This window comes from Anticarsia gemmatalis, chromosome 19, assembly GCF_050436995.1.
Source record: "Anticarsia gemmatalis isolate Benzon Research Colony breed Stoneville strain chromosome 19, ilAntGemm2 primary, whole genome shotgun sequence".
NCBI lineage: Eukaryota > Metazoa > Arthropoda > Insecta > Lepidoptera > Erebidae > Anticarsia > Anticarsia gemmatalis.
The window spans coordinates 11,354,221-11,380,456 of NC_134763.1; the positions used below are offsets into that span (position 1 = coordinate 11,354,221).

Consider the following 26,236-nt stretch of genomic DNA (forward strand, 5'->3'; position numbering starts at 1 on the left):
CTATTGAGAATAGTTTAATTGAAAGACCAATCGTTCATTGCCAGGCCCTTAGTCACTACCGCTTCAATTATTATCCAGAGACATTTTATTATTCAAAATACACATCTAATTACCTAAATTAGTCTAGAACTCCCAAACTTTATTCCCAAACATCAATACTATAACGTATATTTAGTTCGTTAGTACAGTTCTAATAAAACTTGCCTCTTATTACCATGACTAATGAAGTATACTTTTACATAATTCGCCTAGTTATAGACTGAAAGAGAATGTTAATGTCCCAAGTTCGAATCAAAGGATACTACTGTCATCAGTATGCCGAACATCTGTGAAATAATTTAAATAAACAAACCATAGCTGTTTAGCATTTAAGTGAATTATCTAAGATGGCGATCACTAAATAAATACTAGTTTAGAATTTGGACTTTAAGTCTAACTTGACTGGGGATTGAATGCAGATTTTACTGGTCATATCTTAATCTTTAGTAAAATTGAAAATCTTGAGTGATTAAGAAAGTCTTACGTTATATGTAGCAAGTTCTTCCTCGACGTATATACTTTTTAGAAGAATTATTGAGAAAAAAAATGTATACTGAGAAATACTCAGTATTTACTTGTAGTACATTAAAGCTATTTATATCCGGCTAAATTTCCTATGTAAATAAGCTACAACAGTATAGTGTCATCAAAAGCCTTAAAATAATTTTGACGTGATTGAGTAAGAAACATCTATCACACATCCAAATATTGCATTTATAGTATTAGTAGGACTAGGATTGATACTGCTTTTTGTGAACAAATCTTTGAAGGAGAGTTATATAGAATCTTCATGCATATAAATAATGTTGAGTCTTGTGCGAGTGTGACGTCACGACCCTTGTTAGTTCCGGCGTAAGTAACACAGCCTGCACGTCTTGAACTCTTGACAAATGAGTGCCAACCGCCACTAATTATAAACTACATACTTATATTATCATATACATCAGCAGAGCAAAGATTCTATGATACTACGAAATTCGTAAGTTAAATTTTCATACGTGATTAATACTTTTGTGAGTTTGAGATTTTTATAATTAAGATTCTGTGATTTGCGAGTTTGTGAACTTAAAAGGCCTTGTTATCAAATTTAATATGTATAGATTTTACAGCTTAACGTTTATTAGCTCATACCCCGAAGGACAGAATCCAAAATCTGAAAACCTAGTTTCTAATAAAATCATTTGCATATACAACCTGAATTTATATTAACTAGATTTCTGTACCAACACCATTCGGCAAGCGAACTACGTTTACTTTCAGCAAGCTTATTGCACCATAATCTAAAACGCGATAATCACTGTAACAAGTACTTTCAAATCCACGTCAGCTAAACTAAGTATGAGTTTCCAAAACACCGTGAAATTCGCTTACTAATTTGCTAATTAAATTTTGATGTCGTCACACAAAATTTGTGTTTTATCTGCTCCGAACGTGCTGCTAATGCTGTAATGTTTTAGTGGGATACCAACTAACCGTGAATCGATGTTTAGAAAACGGTTTATCTATAATTATTAACGTTATTTAAGGGTAAACTTGATTTGACGCGAAACTTATAGCATTACGATAGAAACTTGGACACTATCTTTGAACTTACATTATACAGGCTAAAATTGTTGAGATAAAATTATAGCAAAGAAAGTACCCAATATTAAATCTGGGATTTCAAAATTTACCATGATTATATTGACTGCAATCGGTGTACCAATTTAACCATAAAAGCAGAATTTTATGTCCTACATATAAAAATGAATCGCCAATCGCATGATTGTACACTTAATTTTAGAAATCATTTAATTGTATATTCCCTATCAAGTATCTATAAAAATAACAGTAATTTATCAACGCAATAGCCACGAGATAACATAATAAACTGATATATTTACCCGCAGTCAGAATAGTAAAGTTTAATACCGCCATACCGGCAATATGTGAGAAATCCCTCGCGATTCATATAATAAAAATGTTGCTATATATTTATTATGAGTGGTATCGACACAGAATTCGAATACGCTGGATGCCGCCTGCACGCATCAGTTTAATAAAGATTACAAAAATTGTCATTACTACTTTTTTAATATCGACATCATCACTTTTGTCTTAAACTTTTTAAAGCATTATTACGCAAACGATTACTAACCGCAGATTTAATTGCACCTTATTGTTTTCACTCATAAGCAACAAAAGCAACCCGATGAAATGTGGTGGGACATAATGTTAAGTAATGAGAAAAATCGTCACGCATTTTCACCATAATAGCACCTAGTCGGAGTGATAATACAATGATACTAAACAATGATCTATTTATCCCCATTGTACAAAATGAAGCGTAATTTTATAATAGTGTTATATAAAGAATGAGAGTAATACCAGAGAAGTGCGCTCGGATCTGAGTTAGCTATATCCAGTAATTCCAACATCAGTGTTTATCGCAGAGCTTATTGCAGTCCCAGGACGCGATTGATAACGTCAGGCGGCATGGACCCGCTTATATATGGGCTTTATTGCACTTATTGATTGCATTCAAATGTAGCATTTTATTATAAACTACACTGTGCAAGGGGGATTTGGAGATTTTGACTACATAAGGCTTTTAACTGTCAAGTAATCAAGACACCTAACGGACGTAATACTGACAAATCTGACTAGGCTATCACTGAAAAAAAATCCTTTATACATTTACAGTCTGTAGGACTCTATTATACTATTTTTGTAAATCTATGCCATGTTAGGTCAAAACATACCTTTGATTGTGCAAAAAACATATGAATATCCTACTGAAACAAATGTTAAGATCTAGAAAGACTGATACTATCTACCTTACTTTACAAAACCTACAATTCAAAGTTCAAACAACAATAAATCTCATGAAATGATCACATCAAGGCTGCGAGACAGGTTATTGCCACCATCTTTAACGGCAACCGAAATATAAATAGCCTTAGAACATCTATAAATCATATTTATCGAACATTCGGCAAATTCTCCCCAAGATGTATGCACGGAGCGATATACGAGCTCTCCGACTATGAATATTGCTACCGACCGCATTATCCATTGACAAATGTCTTCCCATAAAATGAAATTTATGCAAAGAACCCGTCGATGGGTGGAAAAATATTTATTTGTAACGCTTTTATCAAATACTCGGCCATAACGAGTTGGTGATCACTCATACGCGCCGTGGCGGGACCGGGACGGAAAAATTTATTTGATACACATTATTTTATTTTTATACTGAGACATAAATCACAGATATGATGGTATAGTCACTGTCACTGTAGTCTAGTAACTGTCTTGTCAGAATGAATATATTTGTATTTTGCGCTTACATCAAAATCTCTATTGAACAATATTTCTTTAAAATAGCTCATCACCCGCATATAAAACGTACTGACAATTTTCCGGGTCCGAGTGTACAACATAGGTAGACATATTATCCTCAATTCGAAGTCCTCACTTACACCCATATTATTTTAGCAACCCACTTGGAAATCGATCGCGGCTTAACACACTCACCTCCAATCCCGTCACGATCCCGTGTCGTCCTCTCTAAACAACCGCGAGGAGGTTTTGTTTGTTTGTATGCTGTATTATCACAAGAGCTTTGCGTCATTTTAAATGTGTTGTTTCGAGTTCCTAATAGACACATTGTCGAGTTGTGATACATCGTTGAGAAAACGTCTCTCATGTTCCGCTTCCTTGTTATTCTTGGTAAAAGCCTCCGCAGAATTGATAAGTTGGTGTTTTTTGCTATGTATGGTGGATTATTTGTCATTGTGATAAAGTGGGTTGGATAAAAGGTTTTTTTTGGTGAAATTACTTTCGGCTGTACACAGCAAATAGACAAATATTTAATTAACGACAATTTTTTTTGCATGTTAGATAGTTGCTTAGATTTTTTTAAGACTCAACAACGGCATAATTTTCGTCACTTCGATAGGACAATATTATTTTCAAATACATAAAACTATAACATCTTCGTTTAGAAGTATAATATTCAAGCGCGAATTTACCTTTAAAGGCATTCTAAAGTAACAAGATTTCAATTTAAAATTGACTAGAAATAACATTTTGTACCATACATCTACTGGACACAATCTAAAGTCGATTTCTCGTTGTAAAATATCCTATAGAAAGTGCTAAGCCAAAGACATTTACTAAGGCATTTGTTTTCATTCTAAACGACTCTGGTTTTATCAGAGAATTTAACTGAAAGCCACATTGGTGCGAGGCGTTTTACGTCTTAAAAGACAATAATATTAGAGAAGTAGAAGTTTTCTTAATAATATTCTCACAACTGAGCAAAATATACGATCCGCTATCAACTGTCAATAACTACGGAAGTTCCTAAAATTCTAGTGAATTATTTCAGGCGTGGGCGCCATCATATCCCGGTATTATTCCTTAGGCGCTACGAAGCATGCTGTGCTGTTCCCGTAAGCTGTGAAGGCACCTTAAAGGCTATTGATACATTACCATACCCTTACTTACTTACCATGCCATGCCGTTACAAGGTACCGAATCTCAATGCACGCGCGTCTAAAGTACAACTGCATCAACGCAGAGTTGCCCTAGCGTGGCCCTCGCCTTAGTAATAAAGGAAATGAGGTGTGCCAAGTAGTCGACCTATATACAGGGTGCTACACAGATGTAGAAACTATGAGATCTATTGCGATGCTGTGAAGCGAAAACAACATCCGCATTAAGGTTATACGGAAACGGAACTCAGTAGCTTATAGAGTAACTAAGCTGAAGAAGGAAAATATTGAAGTGTTTAAAAGAATCTAAGTGAAATACGTCGGTAGTTCTGAAAGGTGATTTAAATAGTTTTGAAGCATTTTGCTGTATAGCTTAAAATTTTTGTAGGTTTTACAATAGATAAGTATTTTCAAGTAAGTACTACTTGCAAACCAAACAAACAAAATTTCATTATTTACATTATTGTCACGGTGTTTCTCATTAGACATGTTTCTCAAAATTAAAATGATAAAATCTAACAACAGCTTTATTTATTTTGATGCTTAAAAAATAGATTTGCTCAACCAAAAATCAGAGAGCAGGTTTAAGTAGTAAGTGTTTTTACAAACGACAGAATTTTGTTCCACGATCAAAAGGAACTTATTTCACAAAGCATAGAATCTTGAAGGAAAACACAAGCTCACTTGAGACCGCCGAAATCCTAACGAGGGTTAGCCTAGTGCCTAACAAGATGTAGTGCAACGCCTTTATTCCCTAAAGACGCTTGGCTTTAAAACCTCAGCTGACTTGATAAGGCTCGCTATTCATATCTCGACGAGAGGTTTATGGTATCGCGACTAATCGAGGTCTGGGGTGTTGAGTTTGAATTCTATACTATATCGTTTCATTTTTGCTCTTACATCTTTAGATATGTATGTAAATAAGGTTGTGTTTGACGATATGTATGAATAATATTATAATGCAACGAGTCTTAAACGCGAAAATTGAAGATTATCATACCGTATTCGTTTACCCGACGTGTCGATCATATTAATCGAACTTGGTCACGAGCTGACCGATGTAGCTGCTAAGCGTCGCCTCCTTGTAGCGCCAGTTACTACACCTACGCGAACACTATTAAATTACCTAGTAAAGACCAATTACTTTTCTAATCTAATAAATAGATAAATAAATAAATAATTTTACAGTGTTCGGGATTGACGAAACTTCGACACACAACACAAAAAAATTTCTTTAAACATAACAATACCATACGAAACTTTCAGCAATGTTCTAAAACATTCATCAACGTACCAAAAAGATAACCGAGTTCTTGATACATTTTTGAACGCCTGCTTATTTTTATTGACAATGAATTAAGGTATAAATTTATTGTTTTTTGTCAGACTACTTGATCATTACGCTGTACAATGGTAAAACGAGACGACTGTTTCAATTGCTACGCTTTGCACGAATAGTCTAAGAAGGACATCCATTCATCTAGTCCATAAGACATAAAAGTCTAAACTATCCTAAGTCTGGCTTTTAGGCTAGTTTTAGTGGGTGTTTGCAGAAAACTGTGTGCTAATTAGCCGACGCCCCGGGGCTAGGTGCGAGGGCGCGGGGGAAGGTTGCTAACAAAACTGATGTTTCTCTACTAATTATAACGTGTACATTATTCTAAGATTTGCTTTATTCTATCTCCTAGATGCTGGCTCAAGGTGATAATTGCTTAGGTAAGATTTCTAGTACACGTCGGTAGAAAACAAAATTAAATTGTATAAAAAACAGCTATGCTATACTAAATGTTTAAAATATGCCGGATGTGAAATTGATACTAAAGACATTTAATTATAAGGTCTAGGCTTCTATTTAGAGCTATGACTATAATTATGAACACTATAACTATAATTATGTTCACGGCGTGTAGGGTAAGTGAAAAAAAAAATGTAAGTACTGAATAAAAATGTAATGTACTCACAGTTTCACGCACACTGCAGAAGGTGAAGAACACAGGCACGGAGAGAAAGATAGAAAGCAGCAGATAGTTCACAGGATATAGCACAAGCACAGGGAAAATTATAGCACAGAAAAAGTTCAATAAAATAGATAGTTCACAAGCGAGGGTAGTGCAACAAAGCGGTGCGTGCAACAAGCGTGCGCTCGCGTCGGCGGCAGCGTCTCACTGAGCACGCACAGAGCGCGATGCTCGCGCGCAGCCTTCGACCGCTGCGAGCGATGCGCGCGGCTCCATTATACAATACTACCATCACGTCATTTATCTGACGTTCGGACAAATGTATGGCATGTGATATTATAATATTCATGTTTAAATTAATAATGTCATTATTATTCTTGTATTAGTATAGTGTTTTATAGTTATTTCAGATTTATTGAATTGTATAAATGTTAAGATTTATGTGAAGTGTTTTTATTAGTAGTTTTTAATTTAAATGTTAATAAAATTACTACAATTTCATTGTAACAATACAAATCTATAAACTAGGAATTTCTTCTTTTTCCCGTCTCAATGTTAGTCTTTTGTAATATGGACTAAAAACGGACTTGTGAACCTATTGCCGTATAACGGGCACTTTTCCCAACTGCGGGCTACTACTCTATCTCTCTCTCTCCTTGACTATTCATATAATATGCTGGTATGTCAGCCTTGTACTCTCCCTACGTCGACGACGTCGTCTTTCTTAACTTCACATGCCTTCATATCCCGCCGCAACACTTCTGTCACCGTGGAAACTCTGTGCTACTACTAATTAGGAAAAACCAAAATGGGAGTTCGAGCTGGAGACCTAGTTATCAGCAGACAAATACACCATTAACTGCGCCATATAGACAGTAACAATAACAACAGTATTTTACTTGATTCTATTCATTGGTGATCATAATGAAGTAAAGCCTTCGTATCGGGAGTAATGTCCAATTTCCGCTGGACGCGCGCTCCGGTTCACATCGCTACGGATAAAGGTCCACGACGTAAAGGATACCTATAAATAAACTAGTTTTGTAGGTAATTGTGTTAGGCTTTTAGGACATGGTGTATACACACGTGATAAAGTCTAGAAGCTCCCATTTATATGTAGTCGCCTATTACACCAGAAAGTGCAGGTATAACTATGGCAACTACACTCATATTTCGTATTGTGTACGAAACTGAGAATGTAGAATATTATATACTTAAATTACGAAAACCTTACCTGCCATCCTCGATCTGGACAACAAGCAAGAGATGAGCAGTCACATACACAGCCAGTGAGATCACACACTCAGTGATAATATATGTGAAAATTCTACATCAATACATAATAAGTATAAAGGTAAGAGTTTTTAAATGTTCGTTTACTTGAATTTTTGTTACTCAATCACGTCAAAACAACTTAAGAAACGGAATTTAAAACAATTGTTATACATAGGGCATAAAGTTAATAATCTAAATTAGTTCATAGGATATTCTTACCCCTGAAAACCTTTTCACGCAGACGAAGTCGCAGTCAGGATTTACTAAACATAACTTACTATATTACTAACCAACTTGTCTGCACCTCATTATACAGCAATCCCAGTACATTTAATCCAAGATTAACGCTCAGCATCCCTGGACCCTCACTCAACGAACCTCCGCGTCTCTTGTTTATTTTATATTTCCCAAAATTAAGTGGATTGCGTTTTCAATTTATTTTAGGTGCGTTTCAATTTTGCCCTCTGATTGGCTGTTGTGATTACCTGTTAATCTCTGAAATATGCTTTGCTTTTGTTGTTAAGATTGTTTTTAAAAGGATAATCGATGTTTTTCAAAAATATCGGTTCATTTGTCATGTTAGGATTATAATTGGCATGGCGACGAAATTATCCGAAAATTACATGTATCGCTTTTTTTAGTTTTTTCATTAAAACCATTTCTATTTTAGGAACTTATTAACTCTTACGTAACAAAACCTCAATGGCATTCAAATCCACTAAACACAGACATGACATCGAGATTACTAACTTGTGAACGCTACAGTAAAGTTAAACTCATCTAACGAAAAATCCTAAATTTCCATACGTAGTTTCCCAAACGTTGTAACAAAATTCAATGGCCTTCATCTAAAATTCTAAATCTAAAATCCTAACATAACCCAAAATGAAAATTCACCAGAAAATATCAAAGTTTTGCCAAAAGAATCCTATTTTAAAAACTAGTTCTACATTGAATTTCGTATAATTTTTAAAATCGAAGGAAATTCTATTACGTCTAAAACTTTGGTGCAAAACACGCAACTAAAGGTGAATACATATTCTTATATTCTTGGAAATGCATTTACTGTTCTTTTTTTCATTATTTTGTATTATTAGTGCTTTCGCGAAATCGTTGAGTCGTAATATAATTTTACATAGAATTATACCCATCACATTGGAGACTCAATCGGTATCCGCGAGCGTGATGTCTAAATATCGTTAACGTAGAACGTTTTCCATTTTCGGATTAGCAAGCGATTCTACCATTATCGTTAGCGGTATCGTTATCTATCTTTCAGCGCCGAACACTATGTATCTGCGCAGATATGTTTAGACTTATGTATAAGGTCCCTTTTAAATTGAAAAATAAGCACACGCATTCCAACGACAACAAAAATATTATTTTCCTTTAAATTCTATATTGTAGTTGGCAGTTTGTAACTAGAACAGTCTTGAACACAAATATTTACACTGTCACATTTAAGTGGATCGAGTCTCGCTTTGAATGATAAGATAGAAATAACAGACGCCTTAATTCGTAAAAGCTAGCAGCTTTTAATTAAATGTAAGTTAATATTGAAAACAGGGTTTTGTCACCTAACAAAAAAATGAATAAAGACATACAAATAAATAAGTAGGTGGTTTGTTTAAGCGTGCTAACTTAAGGCCGAGCCGTTCTAAATTAATAATGATTTCTGATTTGCCATATAACATTTTTACCAGAATGTATGCGGCGCTAACAGGAAAGTCGTAAATGGAGATGGTTGTCCGATCTGAAGACGTTCCTAGAAGGATGGCCAGGGGCAGCAAGCGGCTTAGTTGTCTAAGAGACTACGGGAAAAGCGTTTGTCTGCTGTTAAATAGTATTAGAATGATTATTAATCCAGACAAAAACAACAAAATATCGCGTGTCTGTTAGTGAGTTATAAACTATGTCAGTATATATAAATGTGCTCATTATTGTCCTTTAAATGATATTTATTTGGCAAGCACAAAACGTAGCCGGCGCTTCTACAGACTGACACAAAGAACCACGATTTATAACCGGTTTTAACGACTTACGGAGACAATCAATTTAAAATTCTGGACTCTTAATGTGAATATATCGTGGTCGTCATATAATAACCTAGTTGAGAGACTGTGCCACCCAGTTATGTAGTTGAATGTTTTATGATAAATGTTTTGCATTTTACATGTTAGACGGTACGGTCTTAAAATAATTCAAATAATTGTCTGTTGCACTGCAAGGCTGACTAGTGTCTTCCCAAAATTAGAGAAAGTCCATTACGCAAGCAAATTGCGGTTCCTTACGCTTCTAATCAATTTCTTAACAAAGCTAGAACGATTTAATCCCCCTTTGATAGACGGTAAATTTAGACAATACTTATAAAGAACTATACTCGAGTCATTACAAATGTCCGAACTACGTGATTATCGGGCACTCTCGCTCGCACTTACACATTGCCACAATCCGATGTTTTTCTTTTACTATGACGTAAGGTACCTGCGGGTATTAAGGCCTGTCGGGTAATAAGGCCTAAATAACAAAAAACGTACGAAATACAGTAGTAGACGATCAAGATTACAGTCACACAAGCTCAGAGAGTATACGAGTCGCTGCAAAGTGGCGGACGCACTCTTGCACTTCTCCTCCCGCAAATATCGTCGAAATCATTCAGAAGTGCGGTTCAGCAGCACGAATTATAAAAATTGACTCCAGTAAAACGTAAGTTGTTTAGAAAATATCATATTTACAAACCTGTATTGACTGTCCGCTTATTAATTAACGTATGCTTGTCCTTAGATTACCGTTTTAAGAGACTTGTAGTTATAAAAAAATATATTATTATTCTTTTCTGTAAATAGGTGGTTGGCGGATATTAAGGCCTATAAAATTTTACAATAGGCCTTATTATACTCCTATTTTTTTAACTGCTATATAAGTAGGAGCGTGTTTTTAAAATGTTTGTTAGTGGGTAGTATATACGTAGTTTATATTTTCAATTTATTTATTATTGTTTTCAGTGCTTACAGTCACGATGCCTCCCAAACAAGCATTGTGGTCAGAAGGCGATCTGACAAAAATAAATCACAAAAAAAAATTATCGGTACGGTCATGCCTGCAAAGAAGATAGAATGGATGATGCAATGAGGCAATGTTCGCGATGCTTCAAGTGGTACCACGAAGAATGTGTCGGTTTGACTGCAGAATATACTGATGATTTTCAATGTCCTGATGGATGCGAATAAGGACAATTTATTTAATTTATTAAGACTACTATGCTTTCTATTGCCTTATGTTAATGATTATTGATGTCAGGAATACTAATTTACTTAGTTTAAGTTGATTTTTGAATAGTTTATAGTATAGGCCTTTTTACCCTACCCTATTATAATAAGGCCTAAAGACAGCGTTTTTTTAAAAGTGATATAATGTTTTAGTTTTAAGCTTTAGAAGCTATTTTTTGTTTAAACTCGGTAGTAATATAAGTACATGACTGATTATTATAAAAACTGGTTGATTATATTGGATATTCTTCATTTTATTACAAATCTCCCTTAGCTAGGCCTTAATACCCGCGGGTACCTTAGTTCGCGCGTTTGTAATGGCCCAAGTACAATAACAATGATTTGATTTTGGTTTAGTTCAGTGGTTCAGGCCTAATGTTAAACATCTATTGTGAAACCTTGAAGCTTATTGTTCCTTCCTTTTGTCTTAAATAGACAAGTGAACGTTATAGAGCCTAGTTGAACTAGGTTGAACAAACATAGGCTACATTAATATTTATTCTGGTACATATTGTAATATTATCCTTTGATATTCTTCAGAGTTCAAACCAATGCCTTTGCATTGGTTTGAACTCTGAAGAATAATACAATTTTCATTCACTTCATGGGTCAAACCTTTTTTTTGATGAAATTTTTTGTGTGTTCAAGGGGATCTGAGAATGGTTTAGATTCACAATTATGTCCGCTGGACAATGGCTTTTTAATTATTTTTTAATTTATTAGTAGTTGTTGATTTTGGAATGTTTTACCATCGCTGCAGTCTCTAATATTTTTAGTCTGTTGTTGTTGTCCATTTATCGAGGAAGGTTATTGGCTATATATCATCGCGCTACGACCAATAGGAGCAGAGTAGCAATAAAAAATGTTACAAAAACGGGAAAAATTTTGAACCATTCTCTCTTATGTGACGCAAGCAAAGTTGCGCGGGTCAGCTAGTTTTATATAAAAAAGAAAACATATTCACACTTTTATATAAACTTTTACCTAAAATATTCGGTTGCATAACGCTTCTATATCAGGATATTATTATTATACAAGTTAAGCGTGATACCACAATATTATTTGTTTACTATACTTAATAATTATCTGTGTCATAAAAATATGAACTTGACCTTTAATTTGTTATCATTAATATTGTTTACTTCTAATATTAATTTGTGCACAATGCTGTCCGTACATCCAAAATATGTTTATTAATTTCAAGACGCTTTTAATAAATTTAAATGTAATATGTTAAAAAATTATAACCCATCTTATAAGCGACACTTTCACGATTTATAGATAAGTGTTGGATAGCTAACCGTCAGCTGACTGACTGACACTAAATGTATTAAAACAACTACCAAAAATTGCACCTGAAAGATTAACGGTTATGGATTAGGTTTTCTTTACTTTGGTTTATAAGTATGACAAAAATTAACAAGCAACACCGCAATAAAAACACTATTTAACAAACATACTGATACCACATATAACTTGGAATTTGCAAAACAATTCAGTGTTGCGACACCACCCAACAAAATGGGATTAACAGCAGAAGAGAAATTGTTCTACAAGAAGAATGGCTACATAATAGTGAAGAACGTGTTACCTGCAGAAGAATTGAACGAGATAACAGAAGAATATGACAAGTTGTTCGCGAGAAAGAATCAGGAGAAGATGGAGAGCTCCTGGACTGGCAGCGATGCGAATGACCGGAAGAACGACAGTGAATATACCGTGAGTTGATCAATGAATTTAAACTTTAACAATGCTTAGCTTATTTCACCACGTTTGGATAAATATGAAATAGCTTATCAGATGGAATTTCGACAATTGTTTTGGTTTGGTGTCATTAATGTAGCTAATGTTTATCAAAGGCCTCATTTCAATAAATTGTACTAAATTCTAGAAACTGGTTCTTGTTTTATAATAAAAAATAGAATTTCTTGAAGTAAAATACCTGTTTAGGGTGTGTTTGGAAATTTAAAAAAATTAATTCCGGTTAAAAAATAGCATACTTGTTTAGTTAAATAGTTTTGGCGTGATTAAGTGACAAACATCCATGCAATTATTCATACATCTCAAGTTTCACATTTATAACTAAAACGTTGTATTTATATCACTTGCTCTAGGTGAAAGGTATCCACAATCTACAGTACCACCACGCGGTTTTCTCGTCGTTTCTCTTTAACAAGAAGCTATTGAGTGCTCTGGAAGATGTCATGGAGACGCCCAACATCGTGCTACATCACACTAAGGCTCATTTCAAGCCGCCTGAGAAGGGGGCAGCCTATCCTATGCACCAGGTTAAACTACATTGGATTTTTTCTAATTATAAATCTACTCAAGTCTATATGTCTACTCTACTACACTTTTACATCTAAGCTTGAACAATACCATATCTTTTCATTTGTTATATCGGTTCAACACTCTTTAAAATCAACTTATTTACATATCACTCAGGACTACCACTACTTTCCATATGAGCAAGACTCCATGGTGGCTGCGTTTCTTCACCTGGATGCAGCTGGACCAGAAAACGGAGGTCTGTTCGTGTACCCAGGATCCCATCTGTTAGGACCTCAAGAAGACATCGGAGCTAAGGAGTCCAACTTCCATTACGTTGATCAGGTATTTTGATATTTTTTATATTATTTTAATAGATGGAGCATACGTACACAACCTACCAACAAGTACCCAAGGTAGTGTGTGTAATACTCAAAAAAATTAAGCCTGAATAGTGTTAACAGGGACTAATAAGATATAATTTGCACCTCCGATTATGTATGCAGTTAGTTGGTATACAGCAGTACTAAAAATCCAGTTTGCAAAATGATTTCTTCGCTTATATTCTAGAAAAAGTTCCCCCTAAGCGGCGCTAAACCAGTAATAGCGGACCGGGGTGATGTGGTAATCTTCTCTTACCTGCTGGTGCACGGCAGTCCGCCCAACCTGTCCACCAGGCCTCGGAGAATGCTGCTACTCCAGGCAGCTGCTGCAGAAGACTCGCCTCTAGGAGACCAGCCAGTCAGACCTGGTCAAGGGTGGCTGCTTAAAGGAACTAATGTCAATAGAGATGCCAGTATATCCAAGAGATTTGACAGTTGATACGGTTTGAATAAAAGAGTACAGTGATTCAAAACATTTTTATTGGATTTCATACTTTAATTAATAGTAACTTTTTAGATACCTATAACCAACACTTCATTTACTTATTCATTGGGACAAATAGTTTCTGTTTGAATTGAAATTTATTTTTCTACTAAAGAAATCTTTATGAATACTATCAACATAGATGTATTTAATAATCTTTTGAGAAATAAATCTCTAAGTAAATATCTATCAAACCATCCAGTTACACAAACACTTAGAAAAACATTACTTTTGCTCGCAAAAAAATACACTTCCTCACAATATATTCGGGGCCACGGTAAAATGAACACGAAATATTCTGACAGGATACAAGGCAGTACAATCAGAATCAGTTAGTTACGCATTCTTATCTTTACCATCTCGGGGACGTGACTGAAGGGCTAGCCTTTCAGGCGTCACACACACGAGCGGCGGGAGCGTATTGAGCGTTTTTAATGCGTAAGCCGCGCGTCTTTGTCTTTACACACAATGCGGGCAGATGTAGAGTAATGCTATTTCATCGCTTAAATTTGTTAAAAGCACAAAATCCATTGGCGTAGCGGTAAAAGAACGCTACCCAACCCGCAGCCGCTTTGCAAGTGTCATTATCCATACAACTACTTAAAAAAATGACCGCCGTATTCCCGCACCGACCTGCACAGTGCACGCGTCCCGCAAGCACCTTGTGTCTGAATATTGCGCTTTAATGTTGAGTGTTTTCGCAATCCTTCGCAAAAAAACACACAAAACCGTTTGGTCGCGAGTAATCAGTATTCTATCAACGAAGCTCGGCAGCTAGTTGTTTTTGTTCCACTAATGAGCATTATAAACGTGATGGAGAGCCCATATGTGTCATTTACGGGAACATTGAATGAAGTGAGATACGAGGTGAGGAATTGACGCGATATATTACATACGTGTATTGTACGTAATGTAGAGAAAGCATATTTTTACGTACAGAAATACCGTACAAAAGTGTCACGATACGTTTTGATGGTTGAATTATTTATAATGTTACTAGAATTCACCACTGTCTCCATCCAGAGTAAGTTTTTTTGACGAAACAATATAGATTTTATTGTACCGCAGAATATAATATATCATGCTGCTAAAAATTCAATAGTATCGTTACTTTTCACGTGCTTTTCGTGTCATATTATTGTCTGATTGTTTAATAAAATTAAAATACTTATAAGAAACGGCCTATATTTACAAAACAGCACAAATAAATACACGAATCACGTCACAATTCCATACATCACACGTCACAGCTGCTTAACAATTCTCTTGCGAAATAACCAAAGGTTTTCTCACACTATATCTGTGAAAGAATTGCGTGGGAAGGGCCCTCGATCAGGGCCCGGCCTCACTGATAAAGGACTAATGTATGAGAAGCTATTACTCCGCAGCGAAACCTCAGACAATCGACAAGCAGTAGTAATATTAATGTTTTCTTCCAGAGGTGTTGTTAATCAAATTGTTCGAGACTGTCGTAGAACAAAGACGAATACCTATTTTATTTATTAATTCTTTTAAGACTCGGTTTTTACTAATTCTCGATAAGTGTTAAATAGGTTATCAGATGGAATTTTGACAGGTTTTTTATAATTTACAGTTGCCTTTTTTAGCAGATAAGTTGTCTGATATTTATTCGTAGTAATAATGTACGATTGGTGGAACAAAAACTAAAAGCCCCATCAAATACATTGTTTATTTGACAAAAAGACGTTTTTAATAACTTACACATATTTTTTGGTAATTAGCTATTTTAATAATCGCACGAGGCTTCAAAAGAGAGGTCATAGTGTGTTAATTTCTTTAGTGTGGTCATATTTTCTTTGTTAGTAGGTATGCGCGATTTTAAAACCGAAAAGCAGACATGGGTGAACTTACGCGCATAACTTTTAAACAACTAAACGAAATCGGGCAATTTTTCACTGTATTTTTACAATATTATTATTTTAACTGTCGGAACAAGGTTTGTATAAGTTTGATGGAAATCACGGAATGGAAACAACGGGATAAAATTGTGCTGGTCTAGGGCCAATCGGCTAGGCGAGGCCAATTTTCTCAATAATAATAAAAAACCTCTGAGGTATTGATCTGGAAACGGTCGATTATTAAATCATCCTGCTGGTTTCGGAGTAGTGGTCGTGGTGGTGGTAGTGGTAGACTTAGTTGTGAGGATAACCAACGAGTAAGAACTCAATCTGCTAAGAATATCAGTTTTGTAGAACATCGGCTTGAACCATTCATTCATCGTCCTACATTTTCCAATGTGCATGAAAATGTACCCTGTAATTAATAAACATTGTTAATTTCAAAATTTCAATTTGACTGCCTCCGTCGTGCAGTGGTTTAGGTCGCCGCTTCGACTGCGTCGGGAGGTCGTGGGTTTGATTCCTACTCGTAACAATTTATTTGTGCGATCCACAAATAATAATTGTTTCAAGATTGATTGTATTTTGTGACCCGCGACACAACAGCAATTCTTAAAGCGGGTGTTGTCTTTTAAGTAAAACTAAAACTCGGTACTCGATAGTAACAACTGCAGAGAATTGCGCTACAACTTAACATTCGTGATGATAACTGAGCAGTTTACTCACGGGGTTGAATAAAAGTCATCCTACAGTTGCGGGCGAGGAAGGCGCAGTATGTAGGAAAGGTTTCGAACCCGTCTGTCAACTGGTCCCCCGGTCGGCCCGTGCACCATTTATCGAAAAATATTGGCGGCCAACATCCAGAGGTTCTGGAATTATCTGACCAGCGTCCACAAACTTCCTTGACTCTAAAACAATATATATTCGATAAAACTTATTAAGTATATGTTAATTCTTTATGTGACTTTATTATAAAATTATTCGTTTTTAATAAAACTAAAACTACTCCATTGTCTTATCCAAAGATTTAGGCAAAAGGGTACAAAGAAATGACTACAAAACGGAACTTCGACAAATTCTTGTACGACACTACTCTACTCCGACAAAATGGCACTCCGATGCGTTTTAATTTAGACAATACTAGAGTTCGATATACCTAGTCTCAGACACTATTGTACACCGACAAACCGTTTCTTCGACATAACTTTAATAAGAAACAATGCGACTTCGACGACATACTCCTTCGAAAATAATGCTAGGTCGACAGCAGTAAACTTCGAAGTACTCTTCTCAGGCATGTTGTACTTCGACAATATCGTAAATCGACGTGACACATCTAAGCCACCAATGTATATCAATTTTTTTTTAAAATGTATTTTAATGAACTATTTTTACACCCTTTTTTATTTTTCATAGCAGTGATAGCCGAGTGGTATATAAGTTGACACCTCCCACGCAACACACCAATGACTTTTCGAAGTTATGTGTGTATTAGAAATAATTATCACTTGCTCCAACGGTGAAACGGTGAAGATAAATCTTCTTTCTTTTCTTTTCTTTTTTTGCTCAATATTAATTTTCTATTATAGATGATGGTACGGAATTCTTTGTGCGCAAGTCCGACTCGTACTTGGTCGGTATTTCTTATGTTTGTTTACTATAAATTTAAAAGACCTTAATATTGGATACTATCTTATATTAAGAACCCCTCATATCTCATAATAGGAGACCCTTTGCCGTGGACTTCTTTTCTGTCATTTTTCACTTTTGACAACCCAGCAAGAAAAATATTTTATTTAGCACTAAATAGTTACTACACATTTAAAGTGCATTAAATTTCCTATCCAAAACTTTATCTTTGGAAGCTTCAAATGAAACAGTTTTATTTTTATAAACAAAAATAAAAATGGTATCTCATAATAGGCATCCTTACCCTACCACTCGGCTATCACTGCTATGAAAAATAAAAATATGCTGTAAAAATAGTTCATTAAAATACATTAAAAAAAAATTGATATACATTGGTGGCTTAGATGTGTCACGTCGATTTACGATATTGTCGAAGTACAACATGCCTGAGAAGAGTACTTCGAAGTTTACTGCTGTCGACCTAGCATTATTTTCGAAGGAGTATGTCGTCGAAGTCGCATTGTTTCTTATTAAAGTTATGTCGAAGAAACGGTTTGTCGGTGTACAATAGTGTCTGAGACTAGGTATATCGAACTCTAGTATTGTCTAAATTAAAACGCATCGGAGTGCCATTTTGTCGGAGTAGAGTAGTGTCGTACAAGAATTTGTCGAAGTTCCGTTTTGTAGTCCAAAGAAATACACCCAGGTATCGTCAATTACAATGTCAGTTCCATAGAGGCAAGCCTATTGCCTGCTAAAAACAATGAAAAATCCGAATAGCACTTCATGGGAATCAAACCCGAAACTTCGTAATTAATAGTTACTTAAATACGTATGTAACTGCCGCTTAAAAAGCGGCAGTTACATACGTATTCAATTAAATGCACTTTAAAAGTCGGCCCCGGTTGTTGTCTACTAAGATAACAGTCGTTTAGGCATGTCAAAACCTTCGGGCGGCTTGAACAACTTCGCCACTAGGTTGACAACTAACCATACAATAAGAAGAAGACTTACTTTTGGTAGATAGGGTGACATACGTCGCCGCAGATGATAGGCGCCGTGGTGGTGGTCAGTTTCTGGTTGGACTTAGCGATCCAAGGATCCGTCACATAAGGCTCGCCGTCCACCCAGTACGGCTCATAACCCAAGTGTGGGTTATACTTGAACGTGTACCTTTCCCTTATAGCCAGGTTCTTCGAATTGATCGCATCTTGTATGCTTGTGGTTGTGGAAGTAGCCGAAGTAGTTGCTGTAGTTGTTCTGCAAAGTAGTCGCAGATTTGAAGAACACTCGATAGTTTATATTTCATTTAGGTACACATCTAATATAATAGAATGATAATTGGAGTTTTTTAACAAAATATTTGTATAAACCTATTTTGTCTGTAACATAACATTCGAATACTTATATGAATATATATAAAATCTAAAACGAAAAGAAAAAAAAACAATATTAAAAGTAAAAGAAAGTTGAAGTTACCGAATACACCACATTTAACGTCAAAATATTTTTCCAATATTTTTAAATGATCTACTTACCTGACTTACTGATTAAAATGGAATTTCACAATCATTTTGCTGGATTGGAGTTTCGTCATGTGAATATTTTCAAAATTAATATACTTACTGGCTTTTCGCAATTCGAAAGTGTAGCGATAGAACTGCAACTGAACGATTATCAACTTAGCATTTTTATTCAAGCCGAGATGTACTGTTGTTCGTATAATATCCAGGTGGTCTTTGTATGGTTTTTAGGAAAAATCTGTTCGTATATACATACATATACAGTCAACCGTGGCATCTTTACTTTCTCATGGTAACTTTTCCAATTTATTAAGAACTAGCTAACCCGCGCAACATCGCTTGCGTCATATAGGTAAGAGAGAATGTGTCATATTTTTCCCCGATTTTGTAACATTTTTTACTGGTACTCTGCTCCTGTTGGTCGTAGCGTGATGTTATATAGCCTATAACCTTCTTCAATAAATAGGCTATCCAACAGTAAAATAATTTCTCAAATCGCACCAGTAGGTCCCGAGATTAGCGCGTTCAAACAAAGAAACTAACTCTTCAGCTTTATAATATTAGTATAGATAGATATGTTTTATAACAAAGCGCTACTAAACCAAGACTTGCATTAAAAAAAGAGGACTTATGTAAAATTATACATCAAATGCCAAATACGAATGCGAAAATACCTATATTTTTAGTTGATAAATTTGACGTGGCAAAGTGAAGATGACACAGTTGAAGGTACTTACATAATATATTTTTAGATGGTAGGTACTTACCTACGAGTGCAATCCGTTTATAAAGGTTTACCATAACAGAGAAAGTAAGTTTACATCGTTCTTACAAATAAATTATTAGATAAAGTTGATTGTTCAATCAATCTACCATTTCATTATTTTCGCTTTTTATTACTTTTGCTTCTGACGCATGAAATACAACAGGTTATTTGCATAGGGTCACATCCGACGGATTTGACTACTCAAATGCGATAGTTCGAGCTTCAAAGTATGTAGGTATATCGTAATTTTTCAATATTATTATTTCCCTTTTTTCAATATTAAGGTAATCATGTCGCTGCTTCCGCACACAAGTGTCGTAAATAAATATAATTTCCACGTGGACCGAATAATGTTGAATTCATTTATAGTTGCAAAAACTCTTAAAAAGTGGTTTATAAAGATAATAGACAATGCGAGTACCTAGCTTCATATTTTTGTAATTAGTAGCAAATGTCCTATAACAAGATATATTATAGTCTATTAGATTTCCAACTTGCGAGCAAATTGACTTAGGTATCCGTTATACAAACAAACACTTCTTCGCATTTATAATATTAATTACAATTTAATTTGCATACAATATATTAAATTATTAATATAAATGTTGTACTGACAATTATACAAACACAAAATAAAAAATAGGTATTCATTTTGGTGCAGTCGTTTTGAAAATCCGGAAGTACATAAATGTTAATTTAAAATCAAACATTTATATAATAGTCCAACAACTTAGTAGAGAGCTTTGTTTGCAAGGTTCGCGGCTGACCGACGAATACAATATTTAACACATTTCAATTAGAGACCAAGTAAGAAGTTTTTGCAGGTGTAAATGGGCCGTTTGATACATCTTCCACTTTATTTCAAAAATACAAGGAATTATTCGTTATCACAAAGATTTATTTATTTATATAATTAGAACGGCCAGGCCAATTACACTAATTACAAAGTAATACAAAAAAAACAATGAACATAAAAAATATTATAAAACAAAAATTAAAAAAAAAATCCTACAGTAATAAATCTTTAAAATAAAAAATTTAAATAAATAGATAGATAAATCGTGCAGGCTCTTTACTAAATTCTCGGACTTATAATAATATGACATGTCGTCAACCTAGCCTTGATAAGGGTCAAAGGATGGTGTTGTCACAGTGGTGGTTGTGGTCGAGTACAAGGTGTAATTGTGAGGTATGCCGATCAAATCAGGATCATTGGGTACTATTATTTTGGCCTTTTTCAATTCCTCTATCATATGATCTAGTGCGTCCGGATTAATGGTGCTCGGGAACTCACACTGGCCTCTCAAGACCATAATCCACCCTGCCAACAAAAAAACAATTGTTTGTTTGTTTGTAGTATGGTTAGTGGTCAACCTAGTGTCGAAGTTGTTCAAGCCGCCCAAAAGGCCTTTGACATGGCTTAACGACTGTTATCTTTGTAGACAATAGCCGGGACCGACTTTTTACGTGCCCTCCGAAGCATGAAGACGCCCAGCTCAAATACCACTATGCGTTCACCCATGTATATAATGACCGTATATGTATGGAATGACCGAGCAAACGGTTGCTTAATCCAAAGATCGTTTACCGATCGGTGAGCGCAACTGGCTATGGGCGCCTCTAAACAATTGTAATAAATTATTGTCGCAACGCTGGACTTGGCTCACCTCCTAGAATGAAAGAAGGGAGGAGGCCTTGGGCTAGCAGGCCGACTGTTGGTTGGGAACTTTGCATCTCTTCAAGAACTATTTTAAAGACTGCAAGGTCTTGTCATGACGTTTTCGTTTACTGATAGAAGAGGTGATCATTTATTTCCAATCCACATATAACTTTGAAGCTAGCCAAGACTTGGAGTAAGTTCAGGACTTTCCATTGAACTTGGCACCCATTCCGCGATATCTGCATCTATTGTCGGACAAGTTAACGTGATGATAATCACTACATATTATAAAATGGATTCCCCTTGCCGCGTCTGTCTGTTCGCGATAAATTTTAAATTTACTGAACGGATATTTATCTGGTTCTAACTAATATAATAGATAAACTGCTTCAAGGAGAAGGTTTTAGCCTATAATTTCTTGTAGTTTTGAGTATGATGGGCGGGCCGCTAAAATATGAAAAAAGATCCTACCAGACATTTGTTCATGGCAGCCAATTTTATAAAGATCTAAGATATAACTGTAAAAGAACTTTACCTCTTCTACCTGTACAGTCTATAGACAACATGGTGCAGTAATTCTCAAAGGTTTTAACTTCATTATTTGCGTTACGACCACATATTGGTCCGTACCTGAAACGAACAGAAAGTTTTTACATATGTATATACATAAAATCACGTCGGATTACCCTGAGTAACGGGTATCTTTATATTAATTTAGTTAAAGCCTATCTGTGCACCAAATTTTATAAAAAAAACAAATACCCAAACTTTATTTATTTTATCGTATGGTCAGTGGTCAACCTAGTGTCAAAGTCGTTTAAGCCGCCCGAAGGCCTTTGACGTGGTTTAATGACTGTTATCTTAGCAGACAACCACCGGGACTGACTTTTTAAAGCACTCCAAAGCACGGAAACGCCCAGTTCAAATACCAGTCAGCGGTCATCTATGGAATGCCCGCGCCAATGGTTGCTTAACCCACATATCGCTTACATACCGGTGAGCGCAAGTGGCTATTGGGGCCTTCAAAGTTTCGCATATTTAATAGCAAATTTTATACAATAACCAGTGTGAATAGCAGTTACCTCTTATACATAGGACCACACGGAGCACCGCAGTTTCTATTAGGGTCTAAAGCAGGATCGTGGCCCACCCTCGTAGTTGTTATAACAGTAGTAGTTGGTTCGCGGCTGGGCGTGGTGGTCTCTCCTGCCCGCGTCGTAACCTCCTCTATTGACTCATTCTTCGGTGGCATGAAGACCCAAGAGCCGTTAACCCAGTAGGGCTCGTGGCCTACGCTAGGGTTATAGTACTTGCCACGCTTCGGTCCTTTCTCGGCACTAGGCATATCATCTATAGTAGTGTCGTCCGGGTTCAGTGTGGTTTTCCCCCTTCGTGGTCTGTCATATATTAAATAATATTAACTCATTAATGTCTCGCTCACTGTTTGACTACGCCTGTGGTCTAGGTTGTAGTGTGTACAAATGCGGCAAAGTGCTATTAGGCTTTATATTAGAATATTCTCATTAGCAGCCCGGAGTTTTGTAACGTGCCCGGTATTTGGTAATATGCTTGCCCAAAGAACAAAACAAAACGTATTTCATTTACCAAATTCGGGTATAACAGAAGTGAAGTTATAAAAAATCTATCAACAAAAATATTAATGAATACATTATCCTACTGCTGATGAGGGATGAAATAGGTATCGGGTCTACCAAGCTGGCCAAGTATGAGTTGGGGACTATGCATTCCTTCAATAACTGTGTTAAAGGACTATCAGACATGCAAAGTTGCATCACACTTTCCTTCAACGTCAGAAAAATTGAATTGTCCCGGGTTTGAACTTTCGACTACTAACGTGGGAGGAACATGCTTGGAACACTCAGTCATTTTCACTAATTACTATCTGTCTAATCCTTCATAAATAATATTTATATAAATAAAAGTACCTTCTGCGACCGTCATCCCATTTTCGGCCATCTATTTCTTTGCTTTCCTCAGGAGTTACTCCTTTTTTCGTATAAGGCCGTGGTACCGTACTTCTTGCAATTGTTAGCATATCATGTTGATTCACTGTGGCTGTAATATTAGTTGTAATATTGTATAGTTCATGATCCGTACCCCGGTTTATGCAAAATAAATAACCCAGACATGGTACAAAAAAGCTGAAAACATTTGAAAAATATTTGAAAAGGGTTACTGTTGGGACTCCTATCATATTATGTGAATGTCTCCGTGGCGCGGCTGCTAGTGTAACCAACTGCTGTCCACGAGTTCTCGGGTTCGATTCTCGAGTCGAACAAAATGCTATTGGCCTTTTTCTAATGTATATTAGATTATTCTCAATAGTAGACCGGAGTTTGGTATCGTGCATATTGTATAGCAATAGGCTCGCCTCCTATTACATAGGTCTAACAATGCTAATGGCGAAACGAGGGTGCATCGCTTACACCTCTACACTTTCGAGTATAACAGGCGTGACACACAGTTTTTGATATGTTGATAATACCTCTATGTCAATAATACTTGCCAAGCTTCAGGCCTTTCCCAGTACTAGTCGTATCGTCTGGATACTCTGTGGTTCTTCGTGATCTGTCATAAAAACACATAACTTTCCTCGGCTCCGATTCATGGCTACATATACATAAATAATAAATCTAACACATTTCTGTCCCGCTGCTGGACAAGGGTCTACTCCCGTAATGATGGAGATGTTAGGCCCTGTTTTCACCGCGCTGGCCAAGTGCGGTTTGGGGACTTAGCAATCATTCAAAAACTTATTTTTCGTCATGTTCTTCAACCAAAAATTTGTATAATTTATACCATATTAACTTGATTAAACAAATACCTTCTGCGACCAGCGTCCCATTCTCGGTTATCTATTCCTTTGCTTTCTGAAGAACTTACTCCCTGCGCTGAATACGACTGTGGTACTGTTCTTGTTGTGATTGTTAAACTATCAAGTTGATTCACTGTGGATGTAATATTAGATATAACATGTTTTAACCTTTCACCACGAATTATCCACTAGGTAAGTAAAATAATTAGCTTAAACTACGCCTCTCACGCCAAAAAAGGGATCACACGGAAAGCATCAGCTATTAAATAAAAAAAACATCAAATTTGGTTCACCTACAATTTATGAGGTAACAAACATTAAATAATTACTGCCGAATTGAAAACCTCCTCCTATTCTTGAAGTCAGTTAAAAACTGAGCTCACCTAACAAGACAAGTGTCCACAAAGTAATACATTTCATTGGAACACGCGACTGAGCACCGGTCAAGGACATAATGAAACAAATAAATAATTCGTAAGTTAATTAAAATATTTTATGTGTGTACATAACCGTATTGCATTAAAATTTCATGTTCAATTTCATTTTGTGCACACTTGCACTATGCGGAATTGTTGCGTGTCTTTGCTGGTGTCTCTCGGTCTTGGCTATCAATAGGGTCTCAACTTGTTAGACGTTACAAATTAGTTTTGTTTCAGTGATTACAAAGTGAACTACTTTAGTAGTTGTTACTTGAACTACTTCCTTTTCACATTCAACGGCAAGGTAGAATCGTGCTGTGAGACGAGCCATTTAGGCTCTCCATAAGTACAGTTCATCATGAAGCGTAACTCCAACGGCGACGCCTACAAAAGGCAGTTAAAAAACAACACAATAATGCATTTATATAGACTTACAGTGGACATTATTCACAGCTGACAAGTTTGAACCCAGAGGGAGCCACCGAGGCACGAGCGACGCGAACCAAATCTACACAAGATCTGAATACGGAATTACCTTCAAGCTAATGCGTAATTTTCACATTGAATAAATTATAAACGACATTCTTTTGTTCTTAAAAAAGGCAACGAAACCTTTTAAAAGAACTCACGAAATCTCGACGCGGGCCCCTGTATAATTCAATTACATAAATTCACGGCTGACGACTGAATTCTGAATAAGAAATTATTGAAATGGCAACAGGTAACTTGATTTACTGAGAGGACTGACTCCGAGGGCGGAGTTTTTTTAGTTTCATGGCTCATTATCGACGTGGGATTGAATTGAAAGAGTGGATTTAATCATTTAATATCTGTTTCGATTTTATGACTGGACTGCTTAAGTGTGCTGAACTATTTTACTCCTATATCAAAGTGAGAGTTTATGATGATTTTTTGGACTCTACGCTGAAAGCTACTTATTGAATAAATATAGTTGTAATGTGACTCACAGATAGTTTACAACTTGGATTAACATTCGGATATACTTCAACCCTCGAAATTTCTTAATACCGATTAAATCGGAAGCAGAAACTAGTTATAAACTCAAAATTAAATCATTTACTCATTTAGGTCAAATGCCGACACTTATGATAGTCAATGATACAGAGAATGGACTTACCGCCAGTTCGGAGGGTAGAGCCTATAAGAAGAGCTGACAAGAAAATCCTGACCACACTCTTTAATCACCGAATAGTTTTTACAATATTTATATTACAAATAATTAATAATGTAAGTATACTGTATAAAAAGGCGTTGTTCTACAAATTAATTAAAAAGAGTCCTCCTCGTGCTCATACATTCCACCCAAAATACACAAAGGCAAGGTAGAACAAATGCTCGGTTTAATATATTTGATTACCATTCAAATGTA

The 26,236-nt window shown here is 35.7% G+C and overlaps 2 protein-coding genes across 2 annotated transcripts; one reads left to right on the forward strand and one right to left on the reverse strand.

Moving 5' to 3' along the window:
• Positions 1–12,509: 12,509 nt before the first annotated feature.
• Positions 12,510–14,156, forward strand: LOC142981115 (phytanoyl-CoA dioxygenase, peroxisomal-like). The gene is made up of 4 exons (XM_076126799.1): positions 12,510–12,738; positions 13,134–13,307; positions 13,465–13,632; positions 13,858–14,156. The coding sequence occupies exons 1-4, from the start codon at positions 12,541–12,543 to the stop codon at positions 14,107–14,109; spliced, it is 792 nt and encodes a 263-aa protein (XP_075982914.1). The 5' UTR covers positions 12,510–12,540; the 3' UTR covers positions 14,110–14,156.
• A 1,670-nt stretch (positions 14,157–15,826) lies between these two features.
• On the reverse strand, positions 15,827–24,921 carry LOC142981290 (uncharacterized). Its single transcript, XM_076127086.1, has 12 exons — positions 24,811–24,921; positions 24,437–24,560; positions 24,119–24,180; positions 23,538–23,667; positions 22,674–22,988; positions 22,127–22,221; positions 21,052–21,252; positions 19,903–19,992; positions 19,269–19,308; positions 18,657–18,902; positions 16,740–16,921; positions 15,827–16,428 (listed from the first exon to the last, which is right to left on the reverse strand). The coding sequence occupies exons 1-12, from the start codon at positions 24,878–24,880 to the stop codon at positions 16,259–16,261; spliced, it is 1,725 nt and encodes a 574-aa protein (XP_075983201.1). The 5' UTR covers positions 24,881–24,921; the 3' UTR covers positions 15,827–16,258.
• Between the last annotated feature and the right edge of the window lie 1,315 nt (positions 24,922–26,236).